Source organism: Halichoeres trimaculatus, unplaced genomic scaffold (assembly GCF_033239565.1).
Source record: "Halichoeres trimaculatus isolate MK-OKI-2021-1 unplaced genomic scaffold, fHalTri1.1 fHalTri1_scaffold_21, whole genome shotgun sequence".
In the NCBI taxonomy this organism is placed as follows: domain Eukaryota; kingdom Metazoa; phylum Chordata; class Actinopteri; order Labriformes; family Labridae; genus Halichoeres; species Halichoeres trimaculatus.
Genome location: NW_027437199.1, coordinates 3,708,502 through 3,725,865, shown reverse-complemented (window position 1 = coordinate 3,725,865; position 17,364 = coordinate 3,708,502). Strand labels below are relative to the sequence as shown.

Below are 17,364 nucleotides of genomic sequence, written 5' to 3'. Positions count from 1 at the left end.
ATTTCAAAAGTAAGAGAAATAATTTTTTTAAAAAGGAAGAAATGAATTTTAAAAAAGGAGAAATAAAAATTAAAAAAGAGAAATAAAATGTAAAAAAATGGTAGAAATAAAATTAAAAAATAGGGGAAATAAAATCTTAAAAAAAAGGAAAAATAAAAATAAAAAAAGAAGAAATAAAATCTCAAAAATAGGAGAAATAAAAATAAAAAGATTTGGAGAAATAAAATCTAAAAAATAGGAGAAATTTAATTAAAAAATAGGAGAAAGAAAATTCAAAAACACATGAGTGATTTTTATTATTTTTTTAGGACTTGTCTGACCGGTCTCTCTCCTTTCAGGCCCTCCAGTCCCGCCCTCCACTGTACGTGTCAGCGAGAAGTCCTCAAAGGTCACGCCGTCCTCCATCTTGTTCCGCTTCAACTGCTCCTGGTTCAGCGACGCCAACGGAGCCGTCAAATACTTCGCTGTGATCGTGGCCGAGTCTGACAGTAAGAGGAAATCTTTAAAAATGCTTTAACCTGGAAACACTTTTACTCTTTGTACGAAAAAATAAATAAATAATAGAAAAAAAGCTTTTTTAAAAGTAAAAACTGTAAACTTTACTGAAACTTCCTGAACAGAATCGACCCTTCACTGTTCGTCTGTTTAAAGTCTTTGTGTCACTGAAGCTGTCCATACTGTTCGTCTCTCTTTCGACAGCCAATGAGATGCTTCAGCCAGACCAGCGCCACCCTCTGCCTTCGTACCGTGACTACATCAGTAACTCCTCCGTCAGAGTGTATCAGACCGCCTACTTCTCCAGCCGCTGCCCACCGGACACTGAGGCCTCACCTGCACAGGTAATAAAGCACAAGGTAGCTTTATTATCAAATGTTTTTTAAGTTCAGAATTGCTGTTGGTATACATTTATAAAAAAAATAAATAAATGTATAAATTGTGAATCAATCAAACTTTATTTATCCATGGAGCATTATCCATTTTAAGAATAAAAAATAAATTAAAAATTGCATTTGGAAGTAGTAATAGAATAAAACAGGCAAGTCATAGTTATATCAAGAAAAATTAAAGATAAAGGAAAAATAACCCAATAATTTCAATAAATCACTAACATGATAATAGTTAAAAAAATAATTTAAAAGAATTTTAAAAATCTTAAAAATTCTTCAAAAATTATCAAAGCAAAATTATTTTATTCCAAAATAAATAAATTACATAAATAATACAAATTGAAGTTTAAATGTCACTCATAAAAAAAATTGGAATTGGACTTACAATGAAAAAAATAAAATAGATAAAAAATAAAAAAGGGAAATAAACAGATTTTTGTTGTTACTCAACAATGAGTCAAGATGATTTAAAAGTACATTTCATACAAAAAAGAAAAATTGAAAACTTGAAAAAACGTCCCAGCAACTTTTTTGTCGCTGGTTATATAACCTTTAGATTCATTAAACTTAAAGAAAAAAAACTCTTACTGAACACAAATGGAAACAGTGATGATGAAGAAGACATGACCTGAAAACTTAAATACATATATTTAGATTATAAAAAATACTGACACAGTCTAAGAAATGAAGGGATCTGTTTTTTATGACTGATGTTATTGAACGTGAGTTTCCTCCTCAGGTGATCGAGGTGAACCTTGGAGCAGGCGGGGATCGTCTCGGAGGAACCTGCGATCATTACCATGACGACGACCTCTACCTCAGCGACAGTTACGGCGGCTTCTGCGATGGGCCACTGAAACCCAAAACCTCGTACAGGCTGAGCGTCCGAGCGTTCACCAGACTCTTTGACCAAAACCATCGAGAGCTTCCTGAGCCGCTGTTCTCCGACACTTACCTGTCTGCTCCGCTCAGGACGCACGCAGGTGAGTCAGAAACAGACACGTCGAGATTTACACAGATTCATTTTCTAATGACTTAAATCATAAAGTAAAACTGGGACATTTATGTGCTTAAATCTAATGTGGGTTTGGCGTCAAGTAAAAACAGGAAGTGACAGGTGTGATTAAAAACGTCTGATAAACATAAATTTCCTGTTTTGTTGAATCAAACAAGCTAAAAAATTAACATTTAAATCATATAAAACTTTCACAGCATTCAAGAATTATTATTATTTTTTAATTGGATTAGTCCTTAAAAATGTTCAATTTCAGGCTCACTGTAATTTGCAGTTACACACAAGTGCCACAAGATGGCAGCAGTTACATTTGAATTCCTGTGCTAAATTATACAAAATATTTACATGGACATTTTTCAGAATAAAAGCCTCATTAGGAAATGTTAGAAGGCTTTTATTTTGAAACAGTCACAGGAAGTGATGTTTGGATGTGCTAACCGCTAAACACGAAATCAAAATGATGTGACGACGTGGGTTTGTCCCAACTTTTAACTTTTTTCAACCTGTGTGTTATTGTTTACCAGAGCCTCTAGGGGGTGTCGTTGAGGGTCTGAGTGCCGGGATGTTCCTGATCGGTATGATGGTGGCTGTTGTTTCTCTGCTGGTCTACAGACAGCGACTACGGAAAGTGTGAGTGGACAAAAACACACATAAAATCCTGTCAACTTAATCAGAAAAATTTGAAACTGACATTTTTTACAGTTACTTTTTCCCAATAAAAACAAACTTGAAGCTGTTTCGTGCCGTTTGTTTTGAAATCACATTTTCTCATGCAGTAATTAATGTGTGTGTGTGTGTGCATGTGTGTGTGTGTGTGTGTGTGTGTGTGTTTGTGTGTGTGTGTTTGTGTGTGCAGGGCTGTCCAGGAAAACCCGGTGGTGCGGATGAGTATGTGGAAGGAGGTTCCATCTTCAGGGCTGTATGTGGGCGTGAGGAGGTAAGACCGTGCATGTGTGTGCGTGTGTGTGTGTGTGTGTGTGTGTGTGTGTGTGTGTAATTATTTATCTTCAGTATGCAACAGAGAGAGAAATTAGTTTCCAATACCTCCTCCGTCCAATATGTGAGAGCATGAAGTATCAGTTTCCAATAAAGCTCTCCCTCTTTCTCTGATTACCACATCGCTCACCCACCACACTTAGAATCTGTTAATTACTGTGTGTGTTCATGTGTGTGTGTGTGTGCTGTAAGGGATTAGTGTACCACGATCAGTTGGTGTGCACAGAAAATGATCAACTTTTACTGTTTTTCTTTCTTTGCAGCAACCGTCGGGTCACCAGGTGAGAATTGTTTCTTATAATATAGACTTTAATGTATTTTTAATCAAATCCAGCAAAAATCATTGTGAAAGAAGTAAAATATATACCAATATTTCTGATACTTTGTTAAAGTTATACCTAATGTCTCTGTCTTTGCCTCCTCAGTCCGATCAAAGCGTGCCACTTCGAGTCCCACCTGAACAAACTCCAGGCCGACTCCAACTACTTGCTGTCTGAGGAGTTTGAGGTAAAGATGACGGCAGTGATGCTGTGTTTGTGCAACACTTTGAAACTCAGTAACAGTTTTGTCTCACTCTGAAAACTGGGAATAGATTGTGTGAAAAAAGGCACCAACACCAACGACCGTATTTCTGCCGTAAAATCATGAAGGCTGAGCTGCCAACCAAGAAACTTATGATCTGTTTTAACCAGAAATTGAACAAAATGATTGTACTTTTTGATTATTGTGTAATCCTGGATTAATTCTCTGACATTTTTTAGCATTTATGTAAATTTCTAAACTAAACTGTATTGTGTAGTAACATGCGAGTACCACAAGGTGGCAGCACTCATAGTTCAATTGCTGACACTTTGAAGCACTTCAAGGCTTGAACTTGAATTTTGATGCTCATGAATTAGAAAAAATATCTAGGAAGGGAAGTTCATGGTCTTGTTTTTGTTCCAGGATCTGAAAGATGTTGGCCGTAACCAGACGATGGACGTCGCTCGTGTGCCGGAGAATCGAGGGAAGAACCGATATAACAACATCCTCCCCTGTGAGTCCAGAACTCAGCGTTAAACAATAATCTGATTGGGTTTAGATGTTTGATTTGAATTAAATCTTGAAATTAGTTTATAAGACAGAAAAGAGAAGTTTAGATAAAGATATTTATCTTGATTAAACCCATGAGGCGTGTGTTATTGACTTAAGGCTGGTTTATGTTTGATGCGTCGTGCTTCGTGCGTACGGATGACGACATTTTGACACCTACACCCCCTCACACAGTCTCTTTCACATGGAAAGTTTCCCCACCCTGCACACTCGCAAATTTCTGACCCGCCGGACAGAGAAATGCTGACAAGATGGCAGAAGAACAGGATCTCCTAGTGGTCCAAGTGCAGAAATACAGGCATCTGCATGACTCTTTACACAGAGATCGCCATAGTAACCGAGCGGTGAATAATTCATGGTGTGAAATTGCGTTCCCAGAGAAGAGAAATTGGTTCAAAGAACCTGGAAAAATCTCAGGTACAGATATGTCATGTTGTAAACAAATACAAACTTCTTCGACTCTCTTTTTTAGTTCTTTTAGTATTCTTGTAGACGTACACTTGTGGGGTAGCGCCCCCTGCAGTTTGGGAATGGACACCAATGGACGCTGCGCGGGGTGTTAAAAAGCATAAATGCCTTACACGTTCCCTCACACAGATCTCGCGTGTCTCATTTCCACGCATCACGTTCAAGCAGACAGCGTAACACATCCTTTAGTCTGTATAATATTCGGATGTGGTGTCGATGACATCATCCATTTGGTTCTGATGCAAAGTTTTGATCCCATTGTTTGCAGGAGGCTATATCAGAAATTCTGTACTCAAGCTAGCTTTGTTTAAGTTTGGATAAAGTAAAGAAGCAGGTCTTTAGCTTCTCTGTCAGCCATGCCCTTATATGGGCAAAACTCGTTAATTTATAAACATTTAAAATAAAGAGTTATAAAAAAAATGCTGCCTCCATAAAGTGTGTGAGAAAAAGAGCTATTCACACCCAAACCATCTTTTTAACCATGTGCTTAATATTTTCATTAATGTTGTACAAATCATCTTTTTGATTGTTGTGTATGTGGTTGTTGTTGTTTCTGCAGCCAGCCTCTAGTGGACACTCAAAGAACTGCAGTTTTAACATTTCTGCATCGGTTACTGATCATTTTTGGACTGAAAATCTTCAGTTTGTGTGGATTTTGGCGCCCCCTGTGGACAAAATATGTGGTACAGAGTCTAGTTTAGAGAGGGATCCCTGCTACTGTGTTTCTTAATCCAGTTGTGGGTAAAGGATGAGCTGGATTATCTGATCCTGGACGCCATTTTTAACTTCCAGGCTTTGCTGTGTGAGTGTTTAGTGAAGTTCCTCGACATAAATCAAAGGAAAATAAAAAAACAAGGATGGAAAAAGAAAGAAAGTTGAATGTGTAAAAGCCTGCAGCTGTCGAGTTCTTTAGTGGGAGAAATAAACAGATCAATGTGAAAATCATTATCATGACGACATCGTTAACAACTTTAATTAACGAGGCAGCTCTTGTTCTCATGGCGACAGTGATGTACCAGTGCCAGGGTCGAACCTGGAGGCAATAAAAACATTAATAAGCGGCGGAGTTAACATGCAGAGGACGGTGTGAGCTGCAGCAGAAAAACCTGAGCTGTGACTCGAAGTCTCGTTTCTAAAAACCTCGTCTTTCTTTCTGACACTAAAAACTGATCACACACATCTGACGTGTTTAAGGTTTAAGATCTGCTTCATTAGCTTAATGAGCTAAAACAAGACACGGCTATTCTTCTCTTCTTATTGACTTCATTAGTTCACAATGTCAGATTAATTACACTCCATGATCATAACACACACAGTGACTGAGAGTGTGTTGTAAAATCATACCATGTGTGTGTGTTATTGTTGATTACGTGTCAGATTCAGAGATCAAACAACATCATTAAGGTTCAGCCGAGTGTACGAGCAGCCGAGCAGAGAAGATGATTGGTGATTGGAGGTGATGTGTTTACAACAGCAGCTCAGTAATTACACACTCGTAGTAAAATGAATCATTCTCCAGTTTTAATGTGAAAGAGTTCAGCCGTGACTCACAGACCGGAGTCATCGAACATTGTCACTAAAATCCTCAGTCAGTGAAATCAACGCTGGAGGAGGCCGGGGCTGTTTAATGAAAAATAACAAAAAGCTGTGTTTTTTTTTAGCTACTTTCAGATATTAGAGGTTTATTACTACAGCTGGAATACGTTTATTTTAAATTATTTGTAAAGGTCTCATCTTCTGCTCCTTTCCTGCAGTTTAATCTGGATCATTGATGTCTTCATGAAATGGTAGTAACATGTTTTGGTCCAAAAAGCCAATAAATCAAGCACAGCAGCATTGTTTCCAGGCTCTCATAGCCCCTCTGTTCAGAACGCTCTGATTAAGGGGGCGTGGCCTTCATATGTAAATGAGCCACCGCTGATACCGCCCCGCTCTTCCACGTCACTGAGAGTGGCGCCACGAGCTCCGAGTGCACAATGTTTAGAAAACAGAAGCTCGTTTACCGTAACATTACACGCTAAAACAACAGGCTAACTGCAGCTAAAGTTAGCATCCTGAAGCTAACACAGAGACAGGGGGGACACTGAGGATAATCTCTTCCATCTGCTCCACAGCACACAGCATTTAAAATACTCACATTTCCAGGGTCCCAGGTTTGTTGGAGGATGGTTGGTAATGGCCCTGGATTCAGGACCAGTCTATTGGCTAGCCCTCTGTTCGACTGTCCAAAGCTGGAAAAGCAGTTGGCCGTGAAGTGACTAGCACACACATGCACAGTTTTACTGAGTGTAGCTGGAACATTTCCCTCATAAATGAACTCTAGACACTTAGTCTGTCTTCTTCTGAGATGGGAAGCTTGAGCATGGAACTATGTGGCTGTTTACAGCCAAAAACAGAGCAGTGATGGCTCTACAACTTTGGCATTCTCCTCCCCGCTGCTGGAGAGAGGTCTCTCCAGCAGTGGGGAGGGGGTTTGGGGGTATCTGCTCCGGTGGACCAATCAGGTCAGACTTGCTCCTGATTGGTTAAAAAAGGGAATCGCTGACGTCAGCAAATCCCCAAATTCCAAACAGCTCGTTTTAGGTCAGGATTTTACATTCACAATGTAAAATTCACACACATTCACACTACGAAGTTCAGGTCTGGTCATTAAATATCACATTTTGTGGGCTGGGAGGAAAGACAAAGACCCACAAATTTCACTAAAAGACTTAATAAAGTGATTTTTGCAGAATATGGAACCTGATTTTTTGATTCTGATCTGATTTTTCAGATGTTGGATTTGGGAGATGGTGGAGACCAAAAACAGAGAGAAAAATCACTGGGCTGATTGTGTTCCTGTCTCAAAATTTTTGGCATTTTTGTCTCGACCTAAATTATTTCGCTGAAAATTTTCAATAACAGCCGCTCCTTTTGATAAAAGTCGGATAAATACCAGAAAAGACTGATTTTTAATACAAATGTGGATCATGATTGTTGTTTTTCTCGTAGACGATTCGACCAGATTGAAGCTGTCGTACCTGGAAGACGACCCCTGCTCTGACTACATCAACGCCAGCTACATGCCTGTGCGTTCCCACACACACATGCACACACGCTGTCTTACATATTAAGACACACACCTCCACAAACACACACTGGTATCTTCCTCTGAGTGTGTGTGTGTGTGTTTGCACAGGGTAATAACTATCGCAGGGAGTACATCGCCACTCAGGGCCCACTGCCTGGAACCAAAGACGATTTCTGGCGGATGGTGTGGGAACACGGCGTCCACAACGTTGTCATGGTTACGCAGTGTGTGGAGAAGGGACGGGTAAGCCAGGGGTGTTTGAGTTGGAGTTTTCTCCAGCATGTTCAGAGGATGAAGATTTCATCAACGTGTGTGTGTGTGTGTGTGTGTGTGTGTGTGTGTGTGTGTGTGCGTGTGCGTGTGTCCCTCAGGTGAAGTGTGACCAGTACTGGCCTGCTGACAGGGAGCCTCTGTACTACGGGGACCTGGTCATTCAGATGCTGTCAGAGTCTGTCCTGCCAGAGTGGACCATCAGGGAGTTCAAGATCACCTCGGTACCTGCTCCTCACCCTCACAGAAGATGAAGATCGTTGATGAAAAGTTGAAAAACTCTGATTTAACGGTTTTTAATGAATGAATCTTCACAGGAGAGCAGCTGCAGTTACCCTCGGGTGCTGCGTCACTTCCACTACACCGTGTGGCCCGACCACGGGGTCCCAGAGAGCACCCAGTCTCTGATCCAGTTTGTGAGGACTGTTAGGGACTATGTGGACCGATCCCCGAGCACCGGAGCCACCGTGGTCCACTGCAGGTACGGCTGAGGCTGGAGGACTCAGAAACAAACTTTTTGATGTTGAATGAAGTTTTCTCACTTTTGAAGTTTCCCTGCTTTAATCTCGTCTCTGTGGTGGTTTTCCAGCGCTGGTGTCGGGCGTACGGGGACGTTCATCGCCTTGGATCGGGTTCTGCAGCAGCTGGACTCTAAAGGAACCATCGACCTGTACAGCTGTGTGTTTGACCTCCGCCTGCACCGTCAGCACATGGTCCAGACCGAGGTACGCATCGCTCAGAGGGTGGACTCTGGTTTTCTAATTACACGACCACCAAAAGGTTTAAAAAATATCACTGAAGAGTTGATGAACCAAAAAAATTTGCATATTGTCCAGCTGTTTTGGTGAGCTTGTTTGCAAAGTAAGAGAGCATTTAAAGAGGTTTACATTGACAGCCGTTAAGAGTCCAATTTTCTGTTCAAAGGAAAAATGTTGCTGCTTATAAATTGGACTTGATTGCAGCTGTCATTGAAAATAAAAATGTTTAAAGATTGCTCAAAAACTCAGAAGGAAAATTGGAAACTAAAACTGTAGGAACAGCACTTTAAAAACCTTGAAATATAAGAAACAGTAAATGCTACAAGACCAGTTTATAAACAACAGAGCTAAAACCTTGGTCCACTCAGTACAGGATGCTCAGAGACCTGTGAAATGGATCCAAGTTGGGCTAAATACTAAAAAATCAGTCACTTAACTAATGCCGGGAGACTGTAAAACGTAACGCAGGAAAAGAGACAAAAGGAGATTAAAATACCTCAAAATGTCAGTTAAAAGACGAGTAAGCAAGGGAAAAAAACAAAACCTACAGACCTTTAGATGAGAGGTCAAAGTAAGGCTGATGTCTCAAGAAAAAATGAATCAAAATAAGAAACAAAAACTGAGTATTTGACTGAAAAAGTGGTAGAAAACGACCAAATATGAGACAAATGTGGCTTAAAAACCAATGATTACAAGTCAAAAATTGTAGGAATGCTGTGACCAGTAAATAATGGACAAAACCAGAACCAAAAGACCCTTTAAAGGCCAAACTAGACTTGAACCGAAGACCAAAAGCCTCATGACGAAACACCAACAAACAAACGTAGGACAGAGACTCAACTCGAGTTGAGACAAGCTAAGTCGGACGACTCGTAGCGTGTTCACCACGCTATCGCGCTACACTTCATCACTCTTTGTAACGAACATCCAGTCTTCCCACGGTAAACCTTAATTCCTTCTCATTTAGCCTCTTAATAACTTTTCCTCTTGCTATAGTTTCATTTAGTCCACTCTGTTATTCTTCAGGAAGCTAAATTAGTGCCTGGTGATAAACGACGTATTAAAATATAATTATACCTCTCCATTATAAGATTAGAATATATGGTTTATTCCATGCAGAACTGCAGACTAATCTAATGGTATTTTTTGACATTTACTTAAGGAAGATAAGGTTTCTCTCTTCGAGGTATAAACCTGAGATATAACCTGTGACTTGACTTGACCACAACAGAAAAACTTGAGACTTGAACTGAATGACTTGCTACTCGCTTGGGACTCGGATCGGAGGGACTTGTACTTGTGCTAAACACTAATCTTCTAATCAGAGGGTTAAAAGTATTAATTTTTGTGTCTTCAGTGTCAGTACGCCTTCCTGCACCAGTGTGTGCGGGACGTCCTGAGAGCCAGGAAGCATCGCAGCGAGCAGGAGAATCCTCTTTACCCCATCTACGAGAACTTCAACCCCGAGTACTGCCGTGGTGAGATTTCTACGATAAACTATCTTTTTGGAGTGGTCCAGATATTTTTTTGTATTGTTATTATTATTTCTTCTTCTTCTTCTTCTTCTTCTTCTTCTTCTAATTATAATGATTATTATTATTTTTTTTTTTTTCAAATGTGTAACTCTTGCTTTTAACAATAATAATTATTTATTGATTTATTTTTATTTCTATTTTTATTATTATTATTACTATCATTATTATTATTATTATTATTGTTGCTATTTATATTTTATTTTGTTTTTTCAAATGTTTAACTCTTGCTTTTAACAAATTCTGTAAAGGTTTTCAAATTTGATTTTTTTTTTTTTTTAAGTGTGAATAAGAAATCAAAGTTTTCTGTTTTTGTTTCCTCAGATTTCATCTACACCGGGCGCTAAATCGTGATGATATTCATCTGACCAAGAGAGACGACATATTTCTGCGTTAGCTTAATGTGAGAGGAAGAAATGAGAGAATGTTAGCAACACACGAAGCAAAACAGAAAATCTCTAAAAGTGAATAAAATTTTAAAAATGTATAAAGGATTAATTTTTAAAGGTTAATTTCAGTATTTTCGGATAATGTTCAAAACTATTGACATGAAAAATTAAAATATTTGTACTATAAAGATATTAAAATTTACTGTTTCAGATCGAGTCCAACAAAGCAAATGTTTAACCTTTGTGTGTTGAGGGTTTTCTCAGGAGACTTAACGGGTTGACCTCAGGTTGTTGGTGATGAAGAAAACAGAGTTCAGATCTGACATTAGCTAACGATGGTAGCATACCGCTAACCTCATTCTAACAGAATAGTTACAGGGAGGAACAGAGCCATCTATTTTTACTGTATGATTTCCCTCACTGCTCCGTATAAGCTGTTTATTTAAAACCTTACACATATTGCTGTATGTAAATATTGGTGTAATACTCCTTTTTTTAAAAAAAACATGATAATGCAATTATATGTTCTCTTAAGGTTTTTTTGTATAATGGACATTTTTTGTCAAGTAGCTGCGACAACGCTGTATTCAGACATCACGTGTAACCTGCTTTAAGAATGTATATTTAGATTTACGTATGATCTAAAACTTTTTTTAACATCAAGTTGTTCATAAATCGTCCAAAAAGCTGTGGAGATAAACTTCCTTTTGCTTCTGTTTGAAATATTTTGTTTATTTGTTCAAATTTGCAACGTGTAGAATGTGTTCCTACGTGACTAACTTTCATTAACGTTCATTAATTTATATAAAATATAAAATCAATAAAATACGATTAAAAGAATATTATTGATACCTGCAGTTAATAATTCAGCTCCTGATTTTTCTGATTCACTCAAATGTGGATTTTTTTTTTTCCTGACAAGATTTGTTTCATGAATTTATGTGACAATAAAATGTTTGTTTATAAAATAAAAATTTAGGCTGAAAAAAGTAAATATTGAGCAATTTAGAATTATACTGTTATATGAAATGATAACAGTACACTCCCAATTTGGAGGTTTTATTCAACATAAATTTGTGAAAAAAAAGATATTTGTGTCTAATTCTATTTAATTGATATTATTGAATAAAAAGGCCAAAGAATGTAAATCTGTTTTGATATTTTGCTGTCATACCAATGTAAACTGGCTGATAAATTAAAAAAATCACTCAAAAATTGTGTCATTCCTTCATACATTACACTGTACATACATATTATACATCTGCAGGTATATATTCACTTACCTACTTATGTAACATACATAATCAGACAACTACTTACATACATTTGTTCAGATACAAACATTTTTTTAAATAAAAAAAAAAAAATCACAATTCTTTTTTAAAAACATTCACATACAGATTTGAAAGCGCATACATACACAAAAATACATAATAAATAAAGAAATAAATTTTAAAAATGATTTACACCTATGTTCATGAATGCAGACATTTTTTATTACATGGCTAAAAAAAAAGAAAAAAAAATCTCATACATTGATATATAATTACACATAATAAGTTACAAACATACTTAATTTTAAAATATAAAAATATATATACATCCTTTCATTCTTATAAAATACATCCATACAGTTGGAAAAGACACAAACATGCACACCAGATGCGTATTTTTTGCACATTTTTTTTTTCGAACCTTCTGTTTTTCAATGCAAGCTTTCACACTAGCAATGCTCTTTCTCCTGGCAAAATTGCAGCTTTTTTTTCTGACCCAGGTCGTTTTTTCCAAAGTTTCACTTTCTATCAATCAAAACACTCATTGTTGACAAGTCTCCAGACCCCAACACAGTCTCCTCAGATGTCTGTCTAACATGAGTCTGGTTCTGTCCGAGGTTTCTGCCTGTTAAAGGGAAGTAGTTCCTCTTCATTGTAACTTGCTAAATGCTGCAAAGTCCTGTACTCGTGGTGGGTTAGGATGAGATCAGACTCCTTATCTTGTCTTGATGTTGGGTTTTCTGTTGATAAAAGTTTATTAACATTAACGAGTCTAGACCTGCTAACGTTTTTGGAAAGTGTCTTGAGATAACGTTTGTTGTGATTTGACGCTATAAAAAAACACTGGTTGATTGATTGAAGTCACATATCAAAGCTTTCAACATTGGTTGTGTTTGTGTCCCAGCACCTGGGTCCTTACGAAGGTTGCAGAGGTTGAAGTTGACGCCTCCAAATTTTTTGCAATTTCGTGCGGCTTATTTGCGTCGCCGTTGGTGCGCAAAGGCTTTAACTTTTAACCTAACCAATCACAGTTTTCTGGCCAATCACCGATCTTTAGAAAGCCTGACCTGCTGAAACAGATTTGGGATGATACCAATTTTTATTTTTAATGTTTTATAACTGACAGCATATACCTTCAATGTTCCAATCTTATTTTATTGAAAATCATTGAACAATACTTGTGAAACAATAAAATATTTATGTTTTAACTTAAACAACCAATGAAGAGTCCTGAGTTTTAGGTCTCAGAGCAAAAAGCAACAATGGCTGGCTGTCAGACCTTCCTGCAGGGATACAAGATCAGTTTTATATGTAAGGATGGGCCGATTGCTGACCCCCCAAAATTAAGGAAATTGGCACCGATCGATCGGATCATCCATACAAACACACATACACAGAAAAAAAAAGCCATGAGACACGTAATAAATGTTGTTGTTCCTCCACTTGCTCAAACTTTGGATCAGATTTTGTAAACTTTTGATTTCCATATTGATCTGGGTCACTCTGAGGCCAGAGTAGAACTGGGTTACCCAGATCCAGCAGCTCTGAGGGGCTTAGAGGAGTCCCTGTCAGAGAGGCTGAACTGAAACTAAAGTCCTGGAGGACTCTCCGTCCTGGCAGAGCTTCACTCTGAAGCAAACTCTGAAATCTGTGGACGTCCCTGGAGCTTCCTGTCTGTCCTGACAGGAATCAAAGTGAGATAACTCCTGGATAACAGCGAGCAGAGGAAGTTCACAAACAACACAACCTGAGCCAGAGATAAAACCGTGCTGTACAGTCACAGATAATTAGACTCCAAACCCAAACTCTTATCAGCTCATCAGCTGAAACTAATCCTTTAACCTGGCTATGAACCTGTGTTTTTTTAACAGTAGGCTCTTTCTCTTTCTCATTAGCGCCGCTCTGAAACAAATTATCACCTTGAGATGCTGCACAGGTCCCGGCTGTCTGCTTCACTTTTAATGGTGGTGGAGAAAATCTCTGAGCTGACCTTTTAAAACCTCGGCTATCAGAGAGGCTGACATTTCACATTTCTTCGTTTTGTACTTTTTGAACACGCACAGTACACCAGAGACAGTAAAACAGCCCATTAGGCTCAGAAGACAAAGAAAGAGATCAAGAAGAGGAGAGAAAACCTGTCTCCAGAGGACGTCTCTGTCAAAAATGAGACTTTTAATAACCAGGAAGAAGTGAAGGTGTGATAAAAACAACTCCTCTAAGATGAACACCGGCGGTGGCATCAGAGCGCTGTAATTGGGACTTATTGATCGTGAATACAAACCTCTCGTGTTAATGAATCGCTGCAAAGTTGTGTTTCAGTGTGTCAGGTTCAAACTGTTTTATTGATTCAGAAGAGCTCCCGTGATTTATCATCGTCCTGCTTCACACAAAGTTTGGAGCAAAATGGTACAAACAACAGTCGATGTTTATAATTTATGCCTCAAACTCTTCACAGAGTCTAAAGTAGGGATGCAGCAAAGCTGAAGCAGAAACTTTGATCATGGATTAGCAGCTAAACAATTCAATTTCAGTTATCATCAGTAACCTGTTGCAGAATTAATCACAAAATTTCCAACACTCAGTGGTACGGATGGTACCTTTCACATTTGAAACGGTACGGTACAGATGCCCTGTACCTTGCAATCGGTAACAGTACATAACGGTACCAATCTTAGGTACTTTTTTGTGTGTTTATGTGGTAATAAATATTAACAAAATTTCTGTTTAACTCCTGATTTCAGCAAAAAAATAGTGTGAGCCTTACAAAAAGTATGAACAATTTTCTAGACGACATCTGTGTCTTGAATGAGGTGAATTCTAGTTGTCGATGCTAGTTCACACGGTTAAAAATTATTTTTAAAATTTCAATCAGGGGACTGATGTTTTCACAACTTTTACTATCACCCACCTCTAAAACATTGTATTTATTGTATAAGCTCATATTGTATTTTTTTTTTCTTTTACTCTGATACACGATTAAGAGAAACTTCAAATTCTTCAGTTTAAGGAGCTAAAACCAGGAAATGTTTAAAATTGTTGCTATCCCAGGATGTCCAGTTAAAACAATAGTTAAAAACCTATTTAAAAAGGAAAAAATGTCAGTTACATTATTAGTTATCATTAGTAACCTGTTGCAGATTTAATCACTAAATTTCCAACACTTGGTGGTAGGGATGGATACCTTTCATATCCAAAACGGTACGGTACAGATGCCTTGTACCAGGCAATCGATTACGGTACTCAGTGGCACCAATTTTCAGTACTTTTTTGTGTGTTTATGTGGTAATAAATATTAATTTATTAGAAAATAAATTGCCAAAATATTCCAATGACATATTCATTTCTCATTATATAACCTTGCAATGCTGCGTTCAAGTCCAGCATGGATGTTTTTGCTACTCTTCCACTCCCCCGAGTGTCCTTGAAATCTGCTGTAAATACTTCTCCGATTGAAAATAATTTTAAAAAGAAATTAATTTGTAAATATTGTAGAAATTTAAGAGACAAATGTTTGATTTGGGAGATGGTAGAGACCAAAAACAGAGATAAAAATTTGGGATAAATCAATGAGCTGATTGTGTTCCCCTCTCAAAACTCTGGGCTTTGTTTTTGGGGTCGTTTTTTTCACAAAAATTTTGACATTTTTGTTTCAGACCTGAATTATTTTGCTAAAAACTTTCAATGACAACCCTTCCTCCGAGAAAAGTTGGATAAATTCCAGAAAAGACCGATTTTTAAAGCCGTGTGGATCATTAATGTTGTTTTCGCGGTCACAGGGATGTGTTTAGGTACCAAAACATGGTACAGCTAATATTTAAGTGAATCTGTTATTCAGTACAACAGACAGAATTCAGTCCCTACCTATAAAAGTACCTACTTCAGTACCCATCCCTACATAATGGAGCTTTTGAGCCTTTTTAATCAGCTTGTTGTGGCTATGAGGGTCATTTTCTGTCTCTTTAAGTCTCAAAGTTTTTTCCCAAAATCTGCTGTACACACTGCTCCAGTTAAATCTAATTGAAAAAGACATTAATTTGCAACGAAAATAGAAATTTAAGGGGCAGATGTTTAATTTGGGAGATGGTGGAGACCAAAAACAGAGAAAAATTGGGATAATCAATGACCTGATCGTGTTCCTATCTCAAAACAAACTCTTCACGGTGTCTAAAGTAGGGATGCAGCACAGATTATAGCAGGTATCATGCTTTATTTACCCTCTTCCTCTGTTTTCAGCCTTGTGACCTCTCAAATCAACCCAGCGACTCTTCACAGGGTCCAGCTCCCCAGCTTTAGACCCAGAGCTGAACGCAGCACATCTTTAACAGACAGTTGGAGGTCGTTCCAGGTCTGTGTTTTCACTTTGATTGTCAGCACTGAAGGGAGCCGTTGATGTACCGCTCTCATTAGGTGCTGCTTGTGCTGATGGTGGTGTTGTTAATATTTATTGGGGGTGTGTGAAGTGTTGTCTGAACAGTTGAGGTGTTAAATGGCCACAGAGGATCGTGAGTCTGCAGGTTTCTGATCCGGCTGAGGAATAAAAAACAGCTGCTTTCACTCGTGACTCTGCAGCCGTTTGATAAAGTCCAGAGGAGGAAGCTGATGGAGGAGGAAAGAAAATTTATGTAAAAGTAAATTTGGACTGATTCTCATTCCAGGTTGATTTAAAGTGGAGGGCTGTTTCATCTTTAACTGAAGAATCACTGGGATGAAGAAAAACAAAAACACTTGAAAAGTGTAAACACTGAAAGTCAGGAAGCCAGAGATGCTAACTGAGCTAACTTTCTGGAACAAATAAAAGCTCAAACTCATCAGGTAACCTGACCTCCTCCTTCACTTTCCTCCAAGCTAGCTCCTCTTATTTCCTCTTTCAAAACAAAACCAATCAAACAGGCATTGATGCAAAGTTTGAGGTTGAAGATCAGATTTTTTAACCAATGATATCAAGTAGAGCGTTGAATATCTAGGAAACCGTTTGAGCTAATATCATCTTACAAACTATGAACGTTGTAGCGTAGGTGGTGAAAGTGTAGCGAGCTAGCAGTCTTTGCGGTTAGCAATCATCCCAAGATAGAAGCGGACAATGCTATATTCACTTTTCCTACATAAGAGGTAAAACATGGCAACAGGAAGTCTTTGAGGATAACAACCAAGTGGTATCCTATGCAGCCCAAGTGCTAAAAACTGCAGTTCTTCAAGTGTCTACTTGAGGTTAGCTAAAAAAACCCCTCTTCAATCTAAATAGCTAATTTCTGGATGCAGAACTTAAACTAACGAGTTTTGACCATATAAGGGCGTAGCTGACCTGACTGACAGGTGGGCACCCTGTTGCTGTCGGCAATGACGCCAAAGCCCCGCCTCCTAACCTCATCCAAACTCAAATAGAGCTAGGTTGAGATCAACATTTTCAATGTAGCTCCTGCAAATGATAAGCTTAGAAGTTTGCATTGGAAACAAATGGCTGACATCACAGAGACTGTGTCCCTATTTATACAGTATGTGGTAACAACTTGTGTGTATTATAAACCAAAACAGAAAAGTGGCACCACCATGTGGCATCATTTGGTACTGCAATAGTATTGCTTTTAACTAGCATCCTTCTTGTCACCCGCTAAC

At 38.2% G+C, this 17,364-nt stretch overlaps 1 protein-coding gene across 1 annotated transcript in view; it reads left to right on the top strand.

The window, feature by feature from the left end:
- The window catches only part of ptprb (protein tyrosine phosphatase receptor type b), a 32,160-nt gene extending 20,909 nt beyond the window's left edge, over positions 1–11,251 (top strand). The window contains exons 25-39 of the mRNA XM_074698386.1: positions 339–488; positions 700–839; positions 1,627–1,870; positions 2,427–2,532; positions 2,759–2,839; positions 3,162–3,179; positions 3,324–3,405; positions 3,844–3,934; positions 7,450–7,526; positions 7,637–7,771; positions 7,900–8,022; positions 8,116–8,279; positions 8,388–8,523; positions 9,914–10,034; positions 10,413–11,251. Of these exons, the coding sequence (XP_074554487.1) occupies positions 339–488; positions 700–839; positions 1,627–1,870; positions 2,427–2,532; positions 2,759–2,839; positions 3,162–3,179; positions 3,324–3,405; positions 3,844–3,934; positions 7,450–7,526; positions 7,637–7,771; positions 7,900–8,022; positions 8,116–8,279; positions 8,388–8,523; positions 9,914–10,034; positions 10,413–10,435 (1,691 nt within the window). The 3' untranslated portion in view covers positions 10,436–11,251. The remainder of the gene's footprint in view (positions 1–338; positions 489–699; positions 840–1,626; positions 1,871–2,426; positions 2,533–2,758; positions 2,840–3,161; positions 3,180–3,323; positions 3,406–3,843; positions 3,935–7,449; positions 7,527–7,636; positions 7,772–7,899; positions 8,023–8,115; positions 8,280–8,387; positions 8,524–9,913; positions 10,035–10,412) is intronic.
- The last annotated feature ends 6,113 nt before the right edge of the window (positions 11,252–17,364 follow it).